This window comes from Narcine bancroftii, chromosome 6 (genome assembly GCF_036971445.1).
Source record: "Narcine bancroftii isolate sNarBan1 chromosome 6, sNarBan1.hap1, whole genome shotgun sequence".
NCBI lineage: Eukaryota > Metazoa > Chordata > Chondrichthyes > Torpediniformes > Narcinidae > Narcine > Narcine bancroftii.
This window is the reverse complement of record NC_091474.1, coordinates 14,274,762-14,294,070: the sequence shown is the minus strand read 5'-3', so window position 1 is coordinate 14,294,070 and position 19,309 is coordinate 14,274,762. Positions and strand designations below refer to the sequence as shown.

At 39.3% G+C, this 19,309-nt stretch overlaps 1 protein-coding gene across 9 annotated transcripts in view; it reads right to left on the bottom strand.

Moving 5' to 3' along the window:
• LOC138735736 (band 4.1-like protein 1) overlaps positions 1-19,309 on the bottom strand; it is a 251,623-nt gene that overhangs the window by 23,603 nt on the left and 208,711 nt on the right. For all 9 annotated transcript variants that reach the window (XM_069884045.1, XM_069884044.1, XM_069884047.1 and 6 more), the window contains 4 exons: positions 13,099-13,196; positions 7,671-7,846; positions 6,788-6,957; positions 1,038-1,211 (listed from right to left, as the gene is read on the bottom strand). In XM_069884045.1, the coding sequence (XP_069740146.1) occupies positions 1,038-1,211; positions 6,788-6,957; positions 7,671-7,846; positions 13,099-13,196 (618 nt within the window). The remainder of the gene's footprint in view (positions 1-1,037; positions 1,212-6,787; positions 6,958-7,670; positions 7,847-13,098; positions 13,197-19,309) is intronic.

Here is a 19,309-nt window from a genome sequence, read left to right as displayed (position 1 = left end):
AACCATGTTCCATAGAGAAGTAGTGCTATTAATTAATTTGGTACAATGGTTCTTAGCTAAATTAATAAGTATGTGGAATTTGAAAGCCACACAACATTCAAGCAAACCCCTCATTAAAAGCTGCAGTTGTGCTGGGTTAACTGTAGATGGCACAATCATTTTTATCATTTTATCCCTGTTCCAATATGTTATAATGGTGTGCTGTGATGAAAATATCATCAGCTCTGTTGAAATGTATGCAGTTAAGTGGCATGGAAAATAACTGTTATATTACCGAGGCAAGACAAGAAAAGGAAGTGTTACTCTGTCAATATTTGTTTTAAACAATGGACTTGGAAAATTTTGCACACCTTATTTAGTCAACTCCTCTCTATCGAGAACAGGGTTGGGCAACCTTTCTTCCAAACTCACATTCCACCTTATGTATTCTCTTTGCCATAAGTGCTCTGTGATTGGTAAGGGATTGTTTAAGGTGGTATGTGAGTGGGAAGGGAAGGATGAGAATCACTGCTCTAGACCCAATTGTTACTGAAATATTTTGCTTGAGAAAAATTGTCATTGGCCCATTTCCTTTGGAGTTATGAAACTGTGCACATAACGAGTCAATTAGGGACGATTAAAACAGTGGTTTTCAAACATTTTCTTCCACTCACATACCACCTTAAGCAATCCATTACTAATCACAGAACACTGATGGCATAGGGAAATACTTAAGGTGGAATGTGAGTTTTTAAAAAAAAGTTGCCCACCCCTGATCCTCGGTATGGGTAGACAACAGCAGACAATTGCTGAGAATAAAATCAGCCAATAACCTAATTACAGCTCATCTTTTTAAAAACTTGCTGTTCTTTTATTCTGCTCTGCCAAGGTAGTCAAAAATCTGAATTCTGATCTTATTTTAAGTAAAATTAAGACTGTTCAAACCATTGCTACAGCTAGGAAAATAGCCACCACCAACACAGTAACAAATTAACAGATAATTGAAAACCAAGTGAGCAGATCTGGTACACTTCTAAGAGCTTAGAAACAAAACCCACCTCTTTGAGCTTCACAGATTCCTCCTGCTCCTTCTCTTTGGGTTTTGCTGGAGAAGTTGTTAATTTCTTTTCCCGGTCACTTATCTTAATACTAGTAGACTCCTGCAAAGTCCGTTTGAGTTCATTGATATTGGCCTGATGCTTCAACAGCACATCTTCTGATTTATCCAGGAACTTTAGTAGAATTGAAAGAGAAAGAAATTGCATTAGCTGTACTAAGACATTGTTAAGTATTGATAATGAAGAGAGGGAAGATGATGTGTCCATTTCTTGAGGTATTTGTCTGCAATTCCTTTGTACCATTTTAGTGAAACAAGCATGGGAATTCAGATAAATAAAATGATTGCTGAAATCCCACTGTTCTCTCATTGTTGTGCCTAGGAAACTGACTGGACTCTTTTTCTGCAGTACATTTTCATAATTTCATGAGAAAATTCTGCTTAAATACGTGTGTTTCAGTTTAATACATCATCCCTCAATAAGGTTTCATTCCCCAGAATTACTTTATAGAGATTCAAATTCCTGTCAACTGCATGACTTACTGAATGACAAAGCTCAACTTATTAATGTTTATATAATTGTGCAAAATCTACAACAGTTAGAGCAATAATGTTAATTATAACTGCAATTAGAAGATAATTTATTATTACCAGTTTATTCATTTACTAACGTGGGCATTGTTGGCTTGGCAAGAGTTAATTGACTATTTACAACCAATTGTTGCCACTAGAATGGTTACAGCCTTCTTGGTGAATGCTGTGGGCAGAAAATGTCAAAATTTGGACCCAGCAATGAGAAAGAGACAGTGATACATTTCAAAGTTAGGATTGTGTGCAGTTTGTAAAGGACAGCGGAGACCCCGTGTACCTGTAGCCCTTTGATCTGGGCTTGGAGAGGTCTATTTTATGCTCTGACAAGATGCTACAAGTCAGTTTGTCACTGTAGCTAGAGTGGAGGATTGGGGCCATAATGTTGAAGATTGTACGCAAAAGGATTTTATGGAATATGGATGTCAAGCAATCAGGGGACAACAATCCCCCCCCCCACCCCCCCCCCCCCCAAAAAAGGTTTGCTTTCTGAAAAAGAATTGGGAATTATGTTAGACAACTTCAAGATGAACGAAGATAATTTCAGATTTGCTGTATCACATAGGAAGTGGGAGAAATATCAAGTGAACTTGAATTGAATTCAGCATTAAGCATCTGCTCACCTCAAATACAAAAGAATGTATCTCAGCTGTCGCAACATTGACAGACATTTCTGCTATATTGAATCTTCCTGAGGCCATAAGTGCTATTGTTAAGTACACTTAATATGCTATTGCTGGAAGAACATGTGCATCAGCATGTGTTCAATCTATAATCAATGTAATCCACAGCATGTGATTATGTGAGCTGCTTTTACAGCCTGTCTGCTTCTAACTTAAGAAAGCCCAGATCTCAGACACTATTTGCATCTACACTGAGTGCATGCCTAGGTATGTTTGGACTAACCAGAACAGCTCACTTTCTGGGCAAGATATTAGTAGACTTATAACAGGAAATCACAAATTAGGTTATATCGAAAAAACAAACAGAATATGATAGGAAATGTTTAAGGTGATTTTTGTGATCAGCAGCCCAGAATCCATAAAATAAACCCAAAAGTTTTCAGGAAGCAAAATCTTCATCCTCAAGTGTAATCATAGCTACCATGACATCAAAGATGATATGATCCAACCCAACCATCAAATAGCTGTCCATCATACAAAATCACAATTCCCCACAATTACATTTGCCCTAATATCGAAAAACAAGGCAACATCATAACAGCAAGTTACTACATGTCGTGAAATTGGCATTACATCTCGTTGGAAGTTATGTTTCTAATGTTGATAAATACAATCCACACAATGGAAGGTTAACAAACACACACAAAATCAACTGACTAGCAATAGTGCAAGCAGCAAGCAACTAAACAGCGCAGAGTGCCACATTGCAGTGTAATGCACTTATTGATCAAGCAACTTCAGCAACATCTGGTAAACGGTTAAGACTTGGTTATGTTCTAGAAAGCAGCCTCAGCAGGATTTTTATGGCACACATCCACTTATGAAATGTATATTAGCGTACAAGTAGTGTACTGACAACAATGAAGAAATTAAGATTCAGAAAATTATCACCCACTGATTCTCTGACAAGGAGCAAGATCAGTCTTTTAATATCTCATGCAACATTAATTTCCAGTTTCAGGTTGCTAATTAGTTTTTCCAAAGGGGGAGTAAATATCTTGGATTTTGTAGGTGATAAATCTTGAAGGATAAACAAGTTGGATCAACTTCATGTTATTTATATCTGTAATCAGTTTGATGAATGAATTTCCATTCAAAATAAATAAAAATCATTTATCTTCTCAATTGAGAATGTGCTTTTGATAAACAGATATGAAAATGTTTCACAAACTACAGTAAAAGCCAATCCACAGAGGTCTGTACACTACCTCTTGCCTAAGTTTCGGCTCATCTTCATGTTCCATCTGACAGCAAAATTTTAAAAGAAATCAAATCAATTAAATCCCAAACAAGATCATAACCTTGTGAAGAATGAATTAAAGTTTGGTGATGTGAAAACCAATGCTCGAAACAAAGCAGCTTGCCCAAAAGAATTCAAGAGAGAAAAGGTGCATCGAGACCACTGGTTTTGCATTGTTTCAAAGCAGTCTCTGTTTCAGACCAACACTAAAAGTATCGGGCAAATCTAGAATTAAGATCGGACATCACTCAGATTCGTAGAGCTTGCCTTTCAAGGAGTCCCATTGTGTATCACTCCATATCAGCATTTGACCAAGCTCTAGGTTGAATTTGCTCTTGCACTAACAATGCTCTTTGCATCAACAATACTTTCCAAGCAAGATTGTTTGGCTGATTCAAGATCATTGGGAGTGACCACAACTTGCCCCCATACTTCTTGAATGCAGTTGGTTATACTGGAAAGACACAAATCATTTCAATGTCAATATACAAACAAGGTCGGTATTTTACTCGTGACATCACTCTCTTCCATATTTCCTACTGAAATTCCAGGAGAATATAACTTGTCTTGATTAAGAGCTTCAGTGAGACCCCAATAAAACTGACTGCGCTGTCTTACATTGAGAAAACCTGTTCCACGCCAATGCACCTAACAAAAGCCCATTTAGCAATTAAATATTTCCTTGCTCTTTGAAAATTGACGACTACAGCTCATCCAATGTTACTTTGTAGCATAGTTACTCATAGCAACTAGTTCAGTGGGTTCCCCGAAAATGGTTTACTGGCCAAAAGAAAAAACAAATCACCAATCATCTGGGCAATGTGTGCTCATCTTGGCTTTATGCAAAGCATCAATGAATTGCCCGATGATTTGTCCCTCTGAACAAAACTATTAACTCAATAAAATGTTTTGTCAAGGATCAAAGCCTTTGGATGCTTGCGTCTTTAAAAAAAGGTAAGAAATGGCGACTGTACAGCTTTATAAATGAATGTTTAGGAAGCTTTCTGGGTAGATCACGCCCATTTGCAAATCCAAAATGTATGTCCACAGGTAAACTGAGTAATTAGAAATGCAAAATACTTTTATTCTTCCAATTAAAATATATGAATAATTAAGCCCCAAATACATAGCCAGAAGATGCCATGTACATTCAAATTTTGCTTCTCTTTCCTGGAAACTGCAAAGAAACTTGACCCAAAAAAGGCAGCTCCATTTAGTCTTGAACAAAAAAAAACCCATGCAGTCATATCCGCAGCAAAGAAGTGAGATCTTCAACTTGCAAATGACCAAAAATGTTTCCCCTAATTTTGGGAGGATAAAAGCAGGAGCCTGCATTCCTTCCTTTGAAACCAGTAATTCATGACTTTAGAACAGCATAATGGCAGCCACAGAAATGTTCTGTCTGCCCAGAGAATCAGTGAGTTAATTGCCTTTGCCAATCACCTTGGAAGGCCCAAAACTTCATTGGTTATTTCACAAGCAGCCGAGAGACTTTTAAAGACAGATCAATTCATCTATTTAGCAACTGTGTAATTAATCCAAGGTTATCAGTACCAAACAATGGAAAGGATCACAAGTTCACTGTAAATCTATCTCTACAGAGGAATGCAACTGCAGGCTCACTGGAGCTGGAAGTTTTTAATCTCTCAATCAGACATCAGTAGCACAATTCTTGATGAAGATTTGCATTGCACCCTTGGGCAACACCATTCGTCAGACTTGCATTTCAGTATTCTGCTGAGGATCAGTAGCTTTGTTCCAGAAGTCTTTTTCAGGTGACATGAAAATAAGATCTCATCTGTCCAAAGGAATGAATGAAAGATTCCACTGTGCCATTTGAGGTTTGTTCTTCAACCAACTCTGCAGGCCATCTAATGATAAATCTCATTACCTTAGGTGGTGCTGACACATCAGCTGCTTTGTGCCATTAAAGGTGACCGTCCTTCAAAAACTATTTGGAGACACCAGAGAAACTGTAGATGCTGGAATCTGAAGCAGAAAACAAGATGCCGGTGGAACTCAGTAGGTTGTACAGGATCAAGGGGTGAAGAGATCCTCCGGCATGTTTTCTGCTTCACAAAGTACTTAATTGACTGTAACTGGCGACACAGTTTAGTGTAGTGGCTTGCACAACACTATTACAGCACCAGCGACATGGGCTTGAATCTAGCTTTGTTTGCAAGTTTGCACATTCTCCGTGTCTGCATGGATATTCCCCGGGTGCTCCTGTTTTCTCCCATTTTCTAAAAACGTATGGGGTTGTAGGTTACTTTGGGTCTAATTGAGTGGCTCAGGTTTAAATGGCTCGAATCGGCTTCTACAGTGACTAAAATATAAATTAAATTTTGTTTAATTTAAAACTGCTTTGCAACTTCCCATGCAAACTGATATACAATTACAATCCCACAGTTTTTTTCCTGATGCAGCAACTGGGCCATCTGCCATTAAATTGCACATCCAGCATACCTGATGTGAGTGAGCTTGTGTTGATTAAGGGAGTAATATTGATCCAAGCGCCTTCATACTCTATAAATAGACATGTTCATGAATCTACAGATAGAACACAGGTTCAATCTACAACAGCAGGCATGTATCACTGAGAATTAAGGGACACATCTGGAGGTATTCCTCAATCCCTGAGAATATATTTCCATTTCTCCCTTTGCAGTGGTCTTCTTGACACTCTCAACTCTGATTCAGGGTTTTGCGGAACTTAACGTTCGACTGCCAAATGCCTTCACTCAGCTGTTTCCTGATTCTTTGGCTTCTTGATGTTCTCCCCATTGTTGAATTACTGCATCATTGCCAGTGTCAATTTCAAGCTTGGTGAAAAAACTTACCAGTGCTCTGTCCCAATGCTGCTCTTAACGTCAACCTGGGAAAATACACTCTTTAATCAACATGAGTTTATGAAATTCTTTTTCAAATATGAGCCTCTAATTTGTATTTGGGAAATTTTGAGGTTGGTGCATATTCCAGCCCAGAGATGCTTTATCTGTAATCAAGCAAATTTTAGACCCAGTGTGTGAAGCAAGTGGAATGAAGTTCAGGTGCACTTAGCATTACTGACCAGGGTAGATTTTTTTTCAGTTGTAGTTTACCATTCCAAGAGTTTAATCATGGTGACTATCTGTTAGAAATCAGTCACTGAGATTTCTGTACAAACTCATCTACTTGGAATTGGCTAAGAGCAAAACAGATCAACTGCATCAGAATCATAGAACTTTAAAACTGCTGTACCTTCATTTCTTTTATTTTTGTTGGTGTTGTTACTTCATCTGTTTTTTCTGATTTCTGGGAGGATTTCTTGCTGTCAGACTGTGTCGTGTCTGGTGTTTCTGTTCTCGAAGTTTCGCTTGCATCCTTCATCGATTCCTTCAAATAGGCATCATGGTTTTCTCCAACTGAAGCTGGACGGAAAAATTCTGCAAGTCAGAACACCTGACGTAAAATATGCTCATTTCACTCAAACACACTTTCTAACAAGTAGCTTGAAACAAAAGGGAAAGGCAAACAGATTTAGGGGAAGAAATCTCTAACCGTTCTTTAGTCTTTTTTTAAGCAAACATTTGAGTTTGGGAAACCATTTCTGGGTGCTCTTACAAGTACACCAAGTGTTCATTCAGAAGGCGAGGTGGTACAGGATCCAGGGTGAGCTGGCCAATTGTATATAAAATTGGCTTCATGATTGGAGTCAGAAGGTTTGTTTATCAGACTGGAGGCCTGTGCCACAGGAATCACTGCTGGATCCACTCTTGAACTGGATCTTTTATTTTTAAAGTAATGTGGCTTTGAAATTGTTCAGTTTATTTTTAGCCCCCTCTCAATTTACATTTCAATTTTACACACACAAGTTGGTCTTGTTTAAAAAGTAAAAGTGCTTCGTCCACTCATGTAACGGAGGTTAAAATCTGAAATTAAAGGGAAATGTTATTACAGCACAGAAACTTTACTGGTTGAAGAGATAGTAGCAACATTGAGAGATACCAGGTTTCTTCAGGATAAATGGTTCCAATAGTCCTCACTAAACAGCACTTTCTTTGTAGTGAGGTCTCAATACAAGATATTCATGGCACAATTTGCTAACTTAACTATTTATCTGGTGTCTAAACAAAAGTCATACCTCCATCTAGACTCCTTGACATTGTATATCTTTTGCTTGAAGATCGTTCAAAATAAGGAGCTGGGCGATCAATTAAAGCACTAGCTTGCCTAGTTTGGGTTTGAGTACGACCACTGTACCGGAACTTGGAACCCATTACAAGGAACCCCTTTGGAGGAGGCTCAGGGGAGACAAGTCTGAAAAGCAAGTTAATAAATGCAATTACTCTGTACAAACGAGAGAAATGTAGTCAAAAAAGTTGGCCAAACACATTACAACTGAACAAGCAGCTATGACAATATGTATTTTCACAGCATCATTTGACATGGAAAGCAAACATCTCAAATTGCTTCACGATAAGACAATGTTGCTAATGTAAAATCTGATGGATCTTGGGGATGACTGGTCAAAGTCACAGATGGTTCGGAGCATGTTATTGGATATGGAGTAAAATGCAGGTCTGCAGACACCATGTTTGAAGTAAAGTCACAATGCTGGAGAAACTCAGCGTCCTTTATATAGGAAAGCTAAAGATACATAAATGAATTCTAGAACAATGAGGATGAGTGGTGTCTCAATATTGGGAAAATAAAGCAGAGTGAAGGATTTTTGATGACAATTTCAAACATTTGTACACCAAGAAAGTAGAGGAGAGCAAGGATTGGAACTTGACACAGATGAGACTTTGGGATGGTATGTTCGATGACAAAGTTCCTGAATGACATGGGGATTTATGGATATCAGTATGAAAGATCAATCACTGTTTAAAAGCTCAAGTCTAGAGATGAAAGGTACATTCAGAAGAACACAAACACCAGAACTACTGATACTGGAGTCCATGAGCAAACAATGAGAAGCGGAGGGACTCGACATATCAAGCCAGCACTGATCCAATCTCATCACATCCTGGCCCTGCTCCAACACCCCCCCCCCACCCCACTCACTTTTGATACCTGCTATTTACTCTTCCTACTTTATTCTTGATAAAACATCCCAAAACAAAACTCTGACCCGCTAAACCCCTGCAGATACGTCATTCAGCCGAATGGGAGGTGGTCAGGTAACTTTGTTAATAATGCTTTGAGTGCCAGCCCCTGGACACATCTCAAACTCGAGGAATGCAGGCGTGGAATAAGGAAGCAGCAAAATGTTCATGAAGCTGAGCAAGCCAGGCTTCAATAGATCAGTAATTGTCAAGGATTAGAAGGAAGGTACATTCTAAAGGAACAGAATATTACAAATTATTTCAGAACTAATTCCAAGTGAAGAAACAAAAGATGACTCATTGAGGAACTATATAATGTCTCTTGCAGCTTCTCCACACATAGGAATTCACCTCATTACAGGAAGGACATGGAATATCTAACGAGGGCACAGAGCAGATTTATCACAAGGTTACCTGGATTGGAAAATACGTTTTATCAGGCAAGGTTAGCAGAGCTAGGATTTCTTTCTTTGGAGCAGAGATTGAGGAGAGACTTAGAGGTCTACAATATTCTGAGAGGCATAAATAAGGTAGACAGCCAGCACCTGTTTCCCAGAGCAGCAATAGCAAATACCAGAGGACGTGTGCTAAAAGTGAAGGGAGGGAAGCTTAGGGGAGGCATCAAGGTTAAATTTTTTTAAAATATACGCAGAGTTGTGGGTGCCTGGAATGCCTTGCCAGGGATTATGATGGAGGCTGAAATATTAGGGGCATTTAAGATTCTCTTAGACAGGCACATCGATGGAAGACAAATAGAGGGCTACAGGATAGGAATGATTTAATGCTTTTTTTAAGGTTGGCCAATCGACCTGTACTGTGCTGTAGTTCTATAAACCCTGACTGCAATATTTGTCATTGTCAGAATCAACAAATCTTCAGTATTCCTCTCAGACATTCCAATATTTTCACCAACTTGCATCCAATTTGAATTCTGTTATTTGTTTTTACTAATAAAAAAGGGAAGAGCTGTTCAGTATTGTTACCTGCAAGAAATAGCAGTTTCATTTTGTTCTAGAAACTACAAATAAATCAGAGTTTGAATTTCTTTGTGAGGCCCCTTTACTTACATTGTAAATTAGTGTTTTATAATTCTCCTCATCTTTTATGAATATCTGGACAGTTCCATGCCCTTGATTGGTGCTTATGAAGTTTACAAGCATTCGCCACAGATAGAAACCAAGATCAACTAAATTCTTTAAACATGAAAGTTTCCTGCAGGGAACCAAGCATCCATATCTTCAAGAGCACCTGTTTCCCATGCAGGATAAATAGTTTGGAGTGGGGAGGCGAAGCCTAGTCATCATCATCATGGCATGAAAAATAAATATTACCCGAATGGAGGAGTTACAAACATAAAACCTAGGTCCTTATCCTTATTCAGATAACATTTCATATCTGTGGTTTTGCAATTAAGTGAGAATCAAGAAAGTGAACATTTATGTTGAGATAATTGTATCGGAGAGTTGCATCAATGTCAATTAAATGACAGATTGCAGAATTTGTTCCACATCAGGGTCATGTCAATTAAGTCATTGATATGAGCTAACTTCCTTGTTTGCCAGCAAGCCACATTAACTCATTGCTGCCCTCATTGCTGGACTGACCTGAGGCTATAAACTGATTTGTGGTTGGAATTTGATTGGAAAAGTTCTGCAAAGTTTAACACCTTCCAGTCACTAAACCCAATCCCATTGACATTTGGATGGCCAGCAAATATTTAGTATGTAACATCCACAAAATTCTTGAACTTTTGTCTATTGTAAGGCACTTTGTCCAGTGCCCCTCACAGAAATCAAGAGCACCTGGTGTTCCAAGGTAGGCTCCCCTACAAGTACTGACCAGTTCTGACCCTGCTTAGCTTCCGAGATGAGTCAATCCCGGGCGTATTCAGGCTATTAGGTGCCGTACAATCTCTTTTTCCAAACTGTATAAGATGTATTCTGCTGAAGAGCAATGATGCTGTAATTTTAGAGTCACAAAAGCAAAGCAACAACTTGGATGTGTGTCACCACTGAATGATGGGAGCAATCTCCAAAACAGGCATGAGTTGAAAAAGAGAATGGGAATGAAGCATGGCCTAAATAAACTATTCTTCCAAGATTCTTCCAAGAGGAATGAAAGAACTGCATTTCTAGCCTACTCAAATATTTATAACTTTTAAAACACAATGTAAAAAAATTACATTTAAATGATTTAAATTATATTGGGAAGATGGAATATAAATGATACACTGGCCAATTAAAATGAAATGAATGGAGTTGCTGACTGCACTGAGACTAATCTGACACAGGTTCATTATTAAGAATCCATAAGGATGGAGTGAAATTGTGATGATTGGTGAGGATCTCTCCAAGTCTGGGACATGGACATTCACATGAATGGCCCTCAAATGGAATAATAATTCAGATCATCAATCTGACCATCCTTGCAAAAATAAGTTGTTCCCCCTCAGGACAAGTGATAACTTGAACTGAATTTACCATGTGCTCTTTCTTTCTCTAAAATTAGACAAAATCTAAAACTGATGGAAAACATAAAGAAATTATCATGCCTCACTTAGCAAACATGTAAAAATTCCATTTTGAGAATCAGAGTATTAAAAGAGCAGAGAAGGGAACCATCTGGGCTCAAAGAGAAGAGAAAGAATTTGGATCTATAATTCTCATCAATTTACAGTTAAATGCAACAACCAGTTTGCTGAAGTAAAACAATTCTGTGTGGTTACAAAAGCAAAGTAATAACATGTACACATAGCCTTTTAATGTAGTAAATAACCCAAGGCACTTCATAGTAAAGGAGTTGAGGGAACAGCAAGTGAAATGATGGTAAAGATCTTTAAAAAAAATTACATTTTTGAACAGTAGGATCTAAGAAGAAAATGAAGTGAAGCAGTAAAACACAAAAAAAGGTGCAGGAGTAGGCCATTTGGCCCTTCAAGCCTACACTGTTATTCAATATGATCATGGCTGATCAGTACCCTTCTCCCCATACCCTTTGATCCCCTTAGCCACAAGGGCCAAATCTAACCTACTCTTGAATATTGACAAGGAACCGGCCTCAACTACTTCCTGTGGCAAAGAATTCCACAGATCCACCACCCTCTGAGAGGAGAAATTTTTCCTCATCTCAGTCCTAAAAAAAACTTCCCCCTTATCCTTAAACTGTGACCCCTGGTTCTGGTTTTTCCCAGCATTGGAAACAACCTACCTCTGTCTAGTCTGTCTAAACCTTTAAGAATTTTACGTTTCTATAAAAAACCCCCTCAGTCTTCTAAATTCCAGAGAATACAAGCCTCGTCTATCCAACCTTTCTTCATGTGCAAGTCCTTCCAACCCTGGTATCAGTCTAGTGAATCTTCTCTGCACCCCCTCCATGGCGAGGATGTCCTTCCTCAGATAAGGAGACCAAAACTACACTCAGTACTTCAGATGTAGGCTCACCAATGCCCTGTACAGCTGCAGCAGGATCTCTGTACTCCTGTACTCAAAAGGAGCACCTGCCTACATTTTGCTCATACATCGATGAAGGGCTCGCCCGAAACATTGGTTATTCATCTTTATCTTTGCTTTATAAAATATGCTGTCTGACCCACTGTGTTTCTCCGGTATTGTGATTTTATTAGGATCTAAGATTTCCATTCTTAAAGATGACATTTCAAACTTTTCCAAACATTTAAAAATGTGCTTTAAAAACTTACCCTGCTTACCAGGAAACAGCAAAAAAAAGTCTAAAAAGGGGAAAAGATACATTTGTTGCATAGTCCAATTAACATTCAAGACGACTCAAAGGAAATACACATAGAGGGTAGGCTTTTTTTCTTAAAAAAATAACTGCATGTGGTGGAGGTTCCTAAGGAAACAGAGGTGAAGAAATGAAATATTTTCAGAACTTATTCTAAGCGATAGGTCCCCAGTGGATTCAACGATACAACAGGGCAATTGTGCACAGAACCATTTGATGAACATGTTCTCACTTTAAATATTTATTACTGTTTCAACTATCTTTAAATCTACAGTGGGTGTGCAGGCTTGATAACCTTTACATTTTGCCAGTCAAATAATATGCCAAACAATTTAGCTCAGGTAAATTTTCAGAAAGTCAAAATTTATCTATTTCAAAACTCTTGTGTTTGATGGAAAGTGAAGACTCTTAACTTCATTGGACTGAAGATCACTGTTCACACAGCAGGAGGAGACAAGTACCGCTCACAAGGACGGAATTTGAAAGGAAACTAGAAGCATTCACATTCTGAGAGGGAATTATCAACACAAATCAGACTGGTTTAAGATAGGGCAAGGTTTCAGAGGAAGTTCTTCCATTGTCTTGAAAACACAGAAAGACACTTTCTGGAGTATAATTGCCATTATTCTTGCTGATGTATTGACAGTTCTATGAAATTGATGTTCAGTACATCTAATCATTCTCTGCAGGCATAACAAATAATAGCTCTGGTCTTGAGTTTACCTGAAGAAGGTGTGGTGCTCTATGCAGACCTTCCAGAGTCTCTTGGCAGCTCGATGATTTGGGAGCTTGAAACCAATGGTGCTTTCAAACTGCTCGTACTGAAAATGGTAGCAAAACAATGCATTAAAGCAAACAGACTGCATTTTTTACCCCACTACACAAGAAAGAAAACAAGTACGTGCCATTGAAATCCAACCTTTGTACTTGAGTGACAAAAGGAAATGAATTGACAGTACGTCAACTGGTGAGATCAACTGAAGTCAAGTGGAGACACAATGAGTTGGTTGACCGAGGTTTGTGGAGACAGCACGCAGCCAAGTTTTATATAACATGGGATGCTTGCTTCCATCCACCTCGTGTTTCAACTAAGCACAAGCCTTCTTGCTAATTAGTTAGGCTTTACATTGCAGAAACTGCCAAAATGTTTGGCCTGGAAGTAAGCCTGAAGAAAACTGAGGTCCTCCATCAGCCAGCTCCCCACCATGACTACCATCCCCCCCCCACATCTCCATCAGGCACACAAAACTCAAAACGGTCAACCAGTTTACCTATCTCGGCTGCACCATTTCATCGGATGCAAGGATCGACAACGAGATAGACAACAGACTCGCCAAGACAAATAGCGCCTTTGGAAGACTACACAAAAGAGTCTGGAAAAACAACCAACTGAAAAACCTCACAAAGATTAGCGTATACAGAGCCGTTGTCATACCCACACTCCTGTTCGGCTCCGAATCATGGGTCCTTTACCGGCATCACCTACGGCTCCTAGAACGCTTCCACCAGCGTTGTCTCCGCTCCATCCTCAACATTCATTGGAGCGACTTCATCCCTAACATCGAAGTACTCGAGATGGCAGAGGCTGACAGCATCGAATCCATGCTGCTGAAGATCCAAATGCGCTGGGTAGGTCACGTCTCCAGAATGGAGGATCATCGCCTTCCCAAGATCGTGTTATATGGCGAGCTCTCCACTGGCCACCGTGACAGAGGTGCGCCAAAGAAGAGGTACAAGGACTGCCTAAAGAAATCTCTTGGTGCCTGCCACATTGACCACCGCCAGTGGGCTGATCTCGCCTCAAACCGTACATCTTGGCGCCTCACAGTTCGGCGGGCAGCAACCTCCTTTGAAGAAGACTGCAGAGCCCACCTCACTGACAAAAGACAAAGGAGGAAAAACCCAACACCCAACTCCAACCCGCCAATTTTCCCCTGCACCGCTGCAACTGTGTCTGCCTGTCCCGCATCGGACTTGTCAGCCACAAACGAGCCTGCAGCTGACGTGGACATTACCCCTCCATAAATCTTCGTCCACGAAGCCAAGCCAAAGAAAAGACATAGGCAAGTAAAGCACAGGAATATTGTAAAATCCACAGTGCAGGGCTTCAATTTATTTAGTTACTTTCTTTTGGGCTTGCTGGTGCATCACCCCATTGGCATCATTGCCTCACCTTTCAAGATAGCCAAAAGTGTTGAAGTTGTCCCTGCTGCCTGCACCTAGGCCAACCTTGCTCAGTTAATGACCTCACAAAAAATGCTGCAATAAAGAATTTATAAACTATAACCTTTATTTTTCAGCATTAACCCACAGGGGTATGCGCAAAAAGATGGTGAATATTACCTGCATTTTCCATTTGGGAAAATGTGATACATTAACAGAAATATTGCTCTTAAATCAAATTATCTTGAGGAGAGAGGGTGCTAACAACGCAGGACAAAGTTATGACAGCTATTCATTGAAACCATGAACATATCTAGACATTTTATGCTTTTATCTTTACCTTTACACAAATAAATTAAATTGTTTCAAATAACATTTGGCTGGAAGCCAAGTCTTGGAATAAGATTTCTGAAGTCATACAAAATTTATTACAGAAATATCCTCAATTTGGCAGAACTGGCAGCTTTGCAGTGCCTTTTAACACAGGAAAATAACCCAAGGCAGCTTCACAGTAGCACAATGCCAAATGAAAATACATTCAAAAGGGAAAATAGGGTTCAATGAGCATTTTAAAAAGAGAAAAGATGGAGGCAGATGCAATTCCTAGCTTAGGTCTGAATTAGTTGACGGTAAAGCTACTGAAACGGAGCAGAAGGATAGAAACCTCAGGAAGGTCAGACATCTGGAAGGAATTGCAGACTGAGGGAAGTCTGAGCCAATAGAAGGATTTAGTAATTGGTTGACAACTCTTCATCAAGGTGTTGGATTACCACCAACTGAAAACATATTTGAAGGACAAATTGGGAAGCAGACTGAGGTTACCAAAAGAAAGCAATTTTGAATATGTGATTACAGACACAATGATAATTAAAAGATTTATAACAAACATGTACATCAAGCTGCAAGAGAAAGAGAACGAGGAAACAAGCTGTAAACCCAAACAAAAATGGGAACAAGATCTAAACAAAGAATGAAATGTGGGAAAAGCTATGCTCTGGAACTATGAGAAATTCAATAAACACGAGGTTACGCATGATACAATATAAATGGTTACACAGGCTATACACCATGCCCCAAAAGTTAAAAAAATGGGACCTAACAGTATCAGACAGATGTTTTCGTTGTAAGAAGGAAACGGGAACAACAGTATGTGCAATTTGGGTATGTGAGAAAGTGGAAAAGTTTTGGGAAGATCTAAATCAGGTATTAAATAAAATCACAAAAAGCAACATACCAAAAAATCCAAAGATCTTTCTTCTAAGTAATATAAGAAGTAAAGAACTTGGACTCGATTTGGATGGAGCACAAAAAAGATTTATTATGATAGCTTTAGCTGTAGCAAAAAAATGTATTATGTCAACCTGGAAATTAGAAGATTGCCTGAGAATACAGCAATGGTACAGAGAAATGAATAAATGTATTCCATTGTAAAAAATAACATATAATTTAAGAAATAACATCATAGTATTCGAACAAATTTGGGAACCATACATGGAACACAACAGAGAAATCCTACCGCGAACCTCCACTGCCTAGAATGACAGAAGGAGAAGACGACAAAATGAACTGACCCAATATGTAAAAGTCGAAGACACAAATTTCTTGTTTATTTTCATTGTGTGATGACATTGTTTAATGAATTTAATGTATCATATGGGTTAAACGTTGAGTGGGTGGGGAGGGGGGGTGCGAAGGAGGGAGGGAAGGGGGGGGAAGGGGAGAAAATGACACTGTGTATATTCAAGAGGGAAATGTTTGCGTGTATTTTGGTTAGTATGGTTCATAGTGTGAAAATTTTTTAAAAAATTTAAAAAAGGCGTTGAATTGGTTGAGGGAAGGGGAGGAAGGATTTAGAAGGGATGGACAAGGACAGTCAGATAATGAGTAGTTGTTGAGGGATAGGATGTAAGATGTATGCACACACACCACTACAGATACACAATCCTTTATCTGGGACCCTTGGGGGACAGTGTGTTCTGAATTTCAGATTTTTCCGGATTTTGGAAAGCCCACCCAAATTGTGCTGCCGTATCCACCACCACCCCCTTCCAGTCGCCCTGCCATCTACCCCACCCCCCAACCCCCGTCCACCCGACTCGCACTGCTGCCTCTCTTCCCACTTGCAGGATTTTGGAGTTTTCTGGATTTTAGATGTCCGGATAAATGATCATGTACCTGTACTAGCAATTTCATAGTCTAAAAAAATACATTTTCCTTGATAGTTTTATTTTAATCGTCCAGAGATCTGTCGGTCATTCACATATATTAAATCATAAACAGATCATCTTCAATGTTTAAAGTTCTAAACATCAATAAACTTATGGATGCTGTAAATCTAGATTAAAACGAAAAAAAAAATACTGAAAACACTCACCATTACTGAGCAGCTAATATTAGATGTACAATTTTTTGGATTAATTTCAAGAACTGAACAGACACCTCAAATTGGATTAATTTAGATTCTTATTTTGATACTTGGAGCGCCAATTACCTTTTTCTGCTTCCAAATTAACTGACAATTTTGTTGTAAAACAGACTTTGAGAATATGGTTTCAATTTAGAATATTTTTTGGATATCGTAGATTTTTACTTAGTTACCCTATATTACTTAAATCTCCACCTTCTGTGCGAGATACTGCTTTTCGTGAATGGCTTAACTTGGGCATCCAATCTTTTCAAGATATTTATTGATAATAATTTTGCTTCATTTCAACAACTACCTCTTAAATTTAAACTACCCAAACATCATTTTAAGATACCTAAAAATTAGTTTTTTTAAAAACTTCAAGACCTTGTTATAAATACCTTAGTGATGATCTATAATTTTTAAACCGAATCAAAAAAAACTGATATCAACTATACAAGATTTATTATTAAAGTCAAAGGATAATTCCCTAAAAAAGATTAAAAGTTATGGGAGCAAGCTCTTCAACTTTCATTTTCAGATACTACAAGGGAATCTATCTTAAAACTGGTAAACATAACTTCTTTGTGTGCCCACTGTCTGCTTTTACAATTTAAAGTAGTACATTGAGCTCACCTTTCTAAAGTTCCATTTGTTAAATTTTACTCTTACACCTTGAAATGTGACCGGTGCAAGACTGAAAGTGGCACTTTGTTATCTGTTTTGGTCTTGTTCCTCTCTTTCCATTTTTTGGGAAGATATCTTTCATACTTTATCTTTATTTCTCAATGTGAATCAAGTCAAGTCACCTTTATTTATCATTCATACCATGCCCGCACGATAAAGATGAGATACAATTTCTCCAGGATCACAGAGCATATTTACATAAATATTTGTTACAAGTTAAACACACTAAAATGTTAAAATATTAAGACATACACAGTAAAAGTGCATGATACACTATCCACATAGGTTCTGGGAATTCAGGAGCCTCGTGGCTTAGTTGGTGGGGGGGGGGGGGAAACTTGCCAATCTGGACATAGGGCCCGAGGGTTATGGTACTTCCTACCAGGTGGCAGAAGGAAAAACAGTTTACATGAGGGGTGTGTAGAGTCCCTCACAATGTTTATTGCCTTTCACCTACATCAATTGTTGTAGATGTCCTTCATGGTAGGAAGAGAGCCCCCAATGATCTTTTCCACTGACTTCACTATCCTCTGCAGGGCCTTGCGACCCGAGATGGTACAAATTTCAAAAATGTGGTGATGCAGTTAACAGGATGCTCTTGATATATCCTCTGTAGAATGTGGTGAGGCTGGAGGTGAACTTTGCCCAGCCTTTGCAGGAAAGTAGAGATGCTGCTGGGCTTTCTTGGTTATGGAGCTTGTGTTAAGGTTCTTTGCCAAATGCACTCCAGGTTGACAACCTCAACGGTTGAGCCATCAATGGTCAGCAGAGTGTGGTCCTCCCCGGGTCCTCCTGAAGTCGACAACCATCTCTTTAGTTTTATTATCATTCAGATGCAGGTTGTTGGCTCTGTACCAATCTGTTAGCGACTGCACCTCATCTCCATACGCTGGATCCTCATTTTTACTAATGAAGCCCACCACGGTCATGCCGTCAGTGAATTTAATGTGGTTCGAGCCGTCTTTAGCTGCACAGTCATGGGTTAGCAGAGTGAACAGCACTGGATTAAGCAGGCAGAACTGGGGAAGGGGGGGGGGGTTTCCCATGCTCAGTGTGATAGTCTTGGAAGTGCTGTTACCGATCTGCTTGAGGTCTCCTCCAACAAAGTCAAGAATCCAGCAGGCTCAACTTACTTATCAGGAACTGAGGTATGATTGTGTTGAATGCCAAACTAAAGTCAATAAATAGCATTCGAACATACGAAACCTTATTTTCGAGGTGGGTGAGGGTTAGATGGAGGACGGTGGCAATGGCATCGTCCGTAGAGCAGTTGGATCTGTATGTGAACTGCAGGGGCTCCAGTGACGGCAGTAGCAGGACTGTGATGTGCCCCATGATGAGCCTCTCAAAGCACTTCATGACGATGGATGTTTGTGTGATAGGGCGGGATTCATTGAGGCAGGGCACAGATGACTTCTTCAGCACGGGGACAATGGTGGCATCTTTGAAGTATGTTGGGACCAGATAACATTCCCAGCAGAGCGCTCAGGGAGATGTTAAAGATATCGGTGAGAGCCGCACATCCCCTGAGCACTCTGCTGGGATTGTTATCTGGTCCCAGCAGCTTTCCCTGAGTTGACCTTGCCTCGCTCTCTCTTCACATTGGCCACTGCAAGACACCTAATCCTACAACTGTCCTTTTTGGATCAACTAAGACATTTGAAATTGATTTGAAAATCA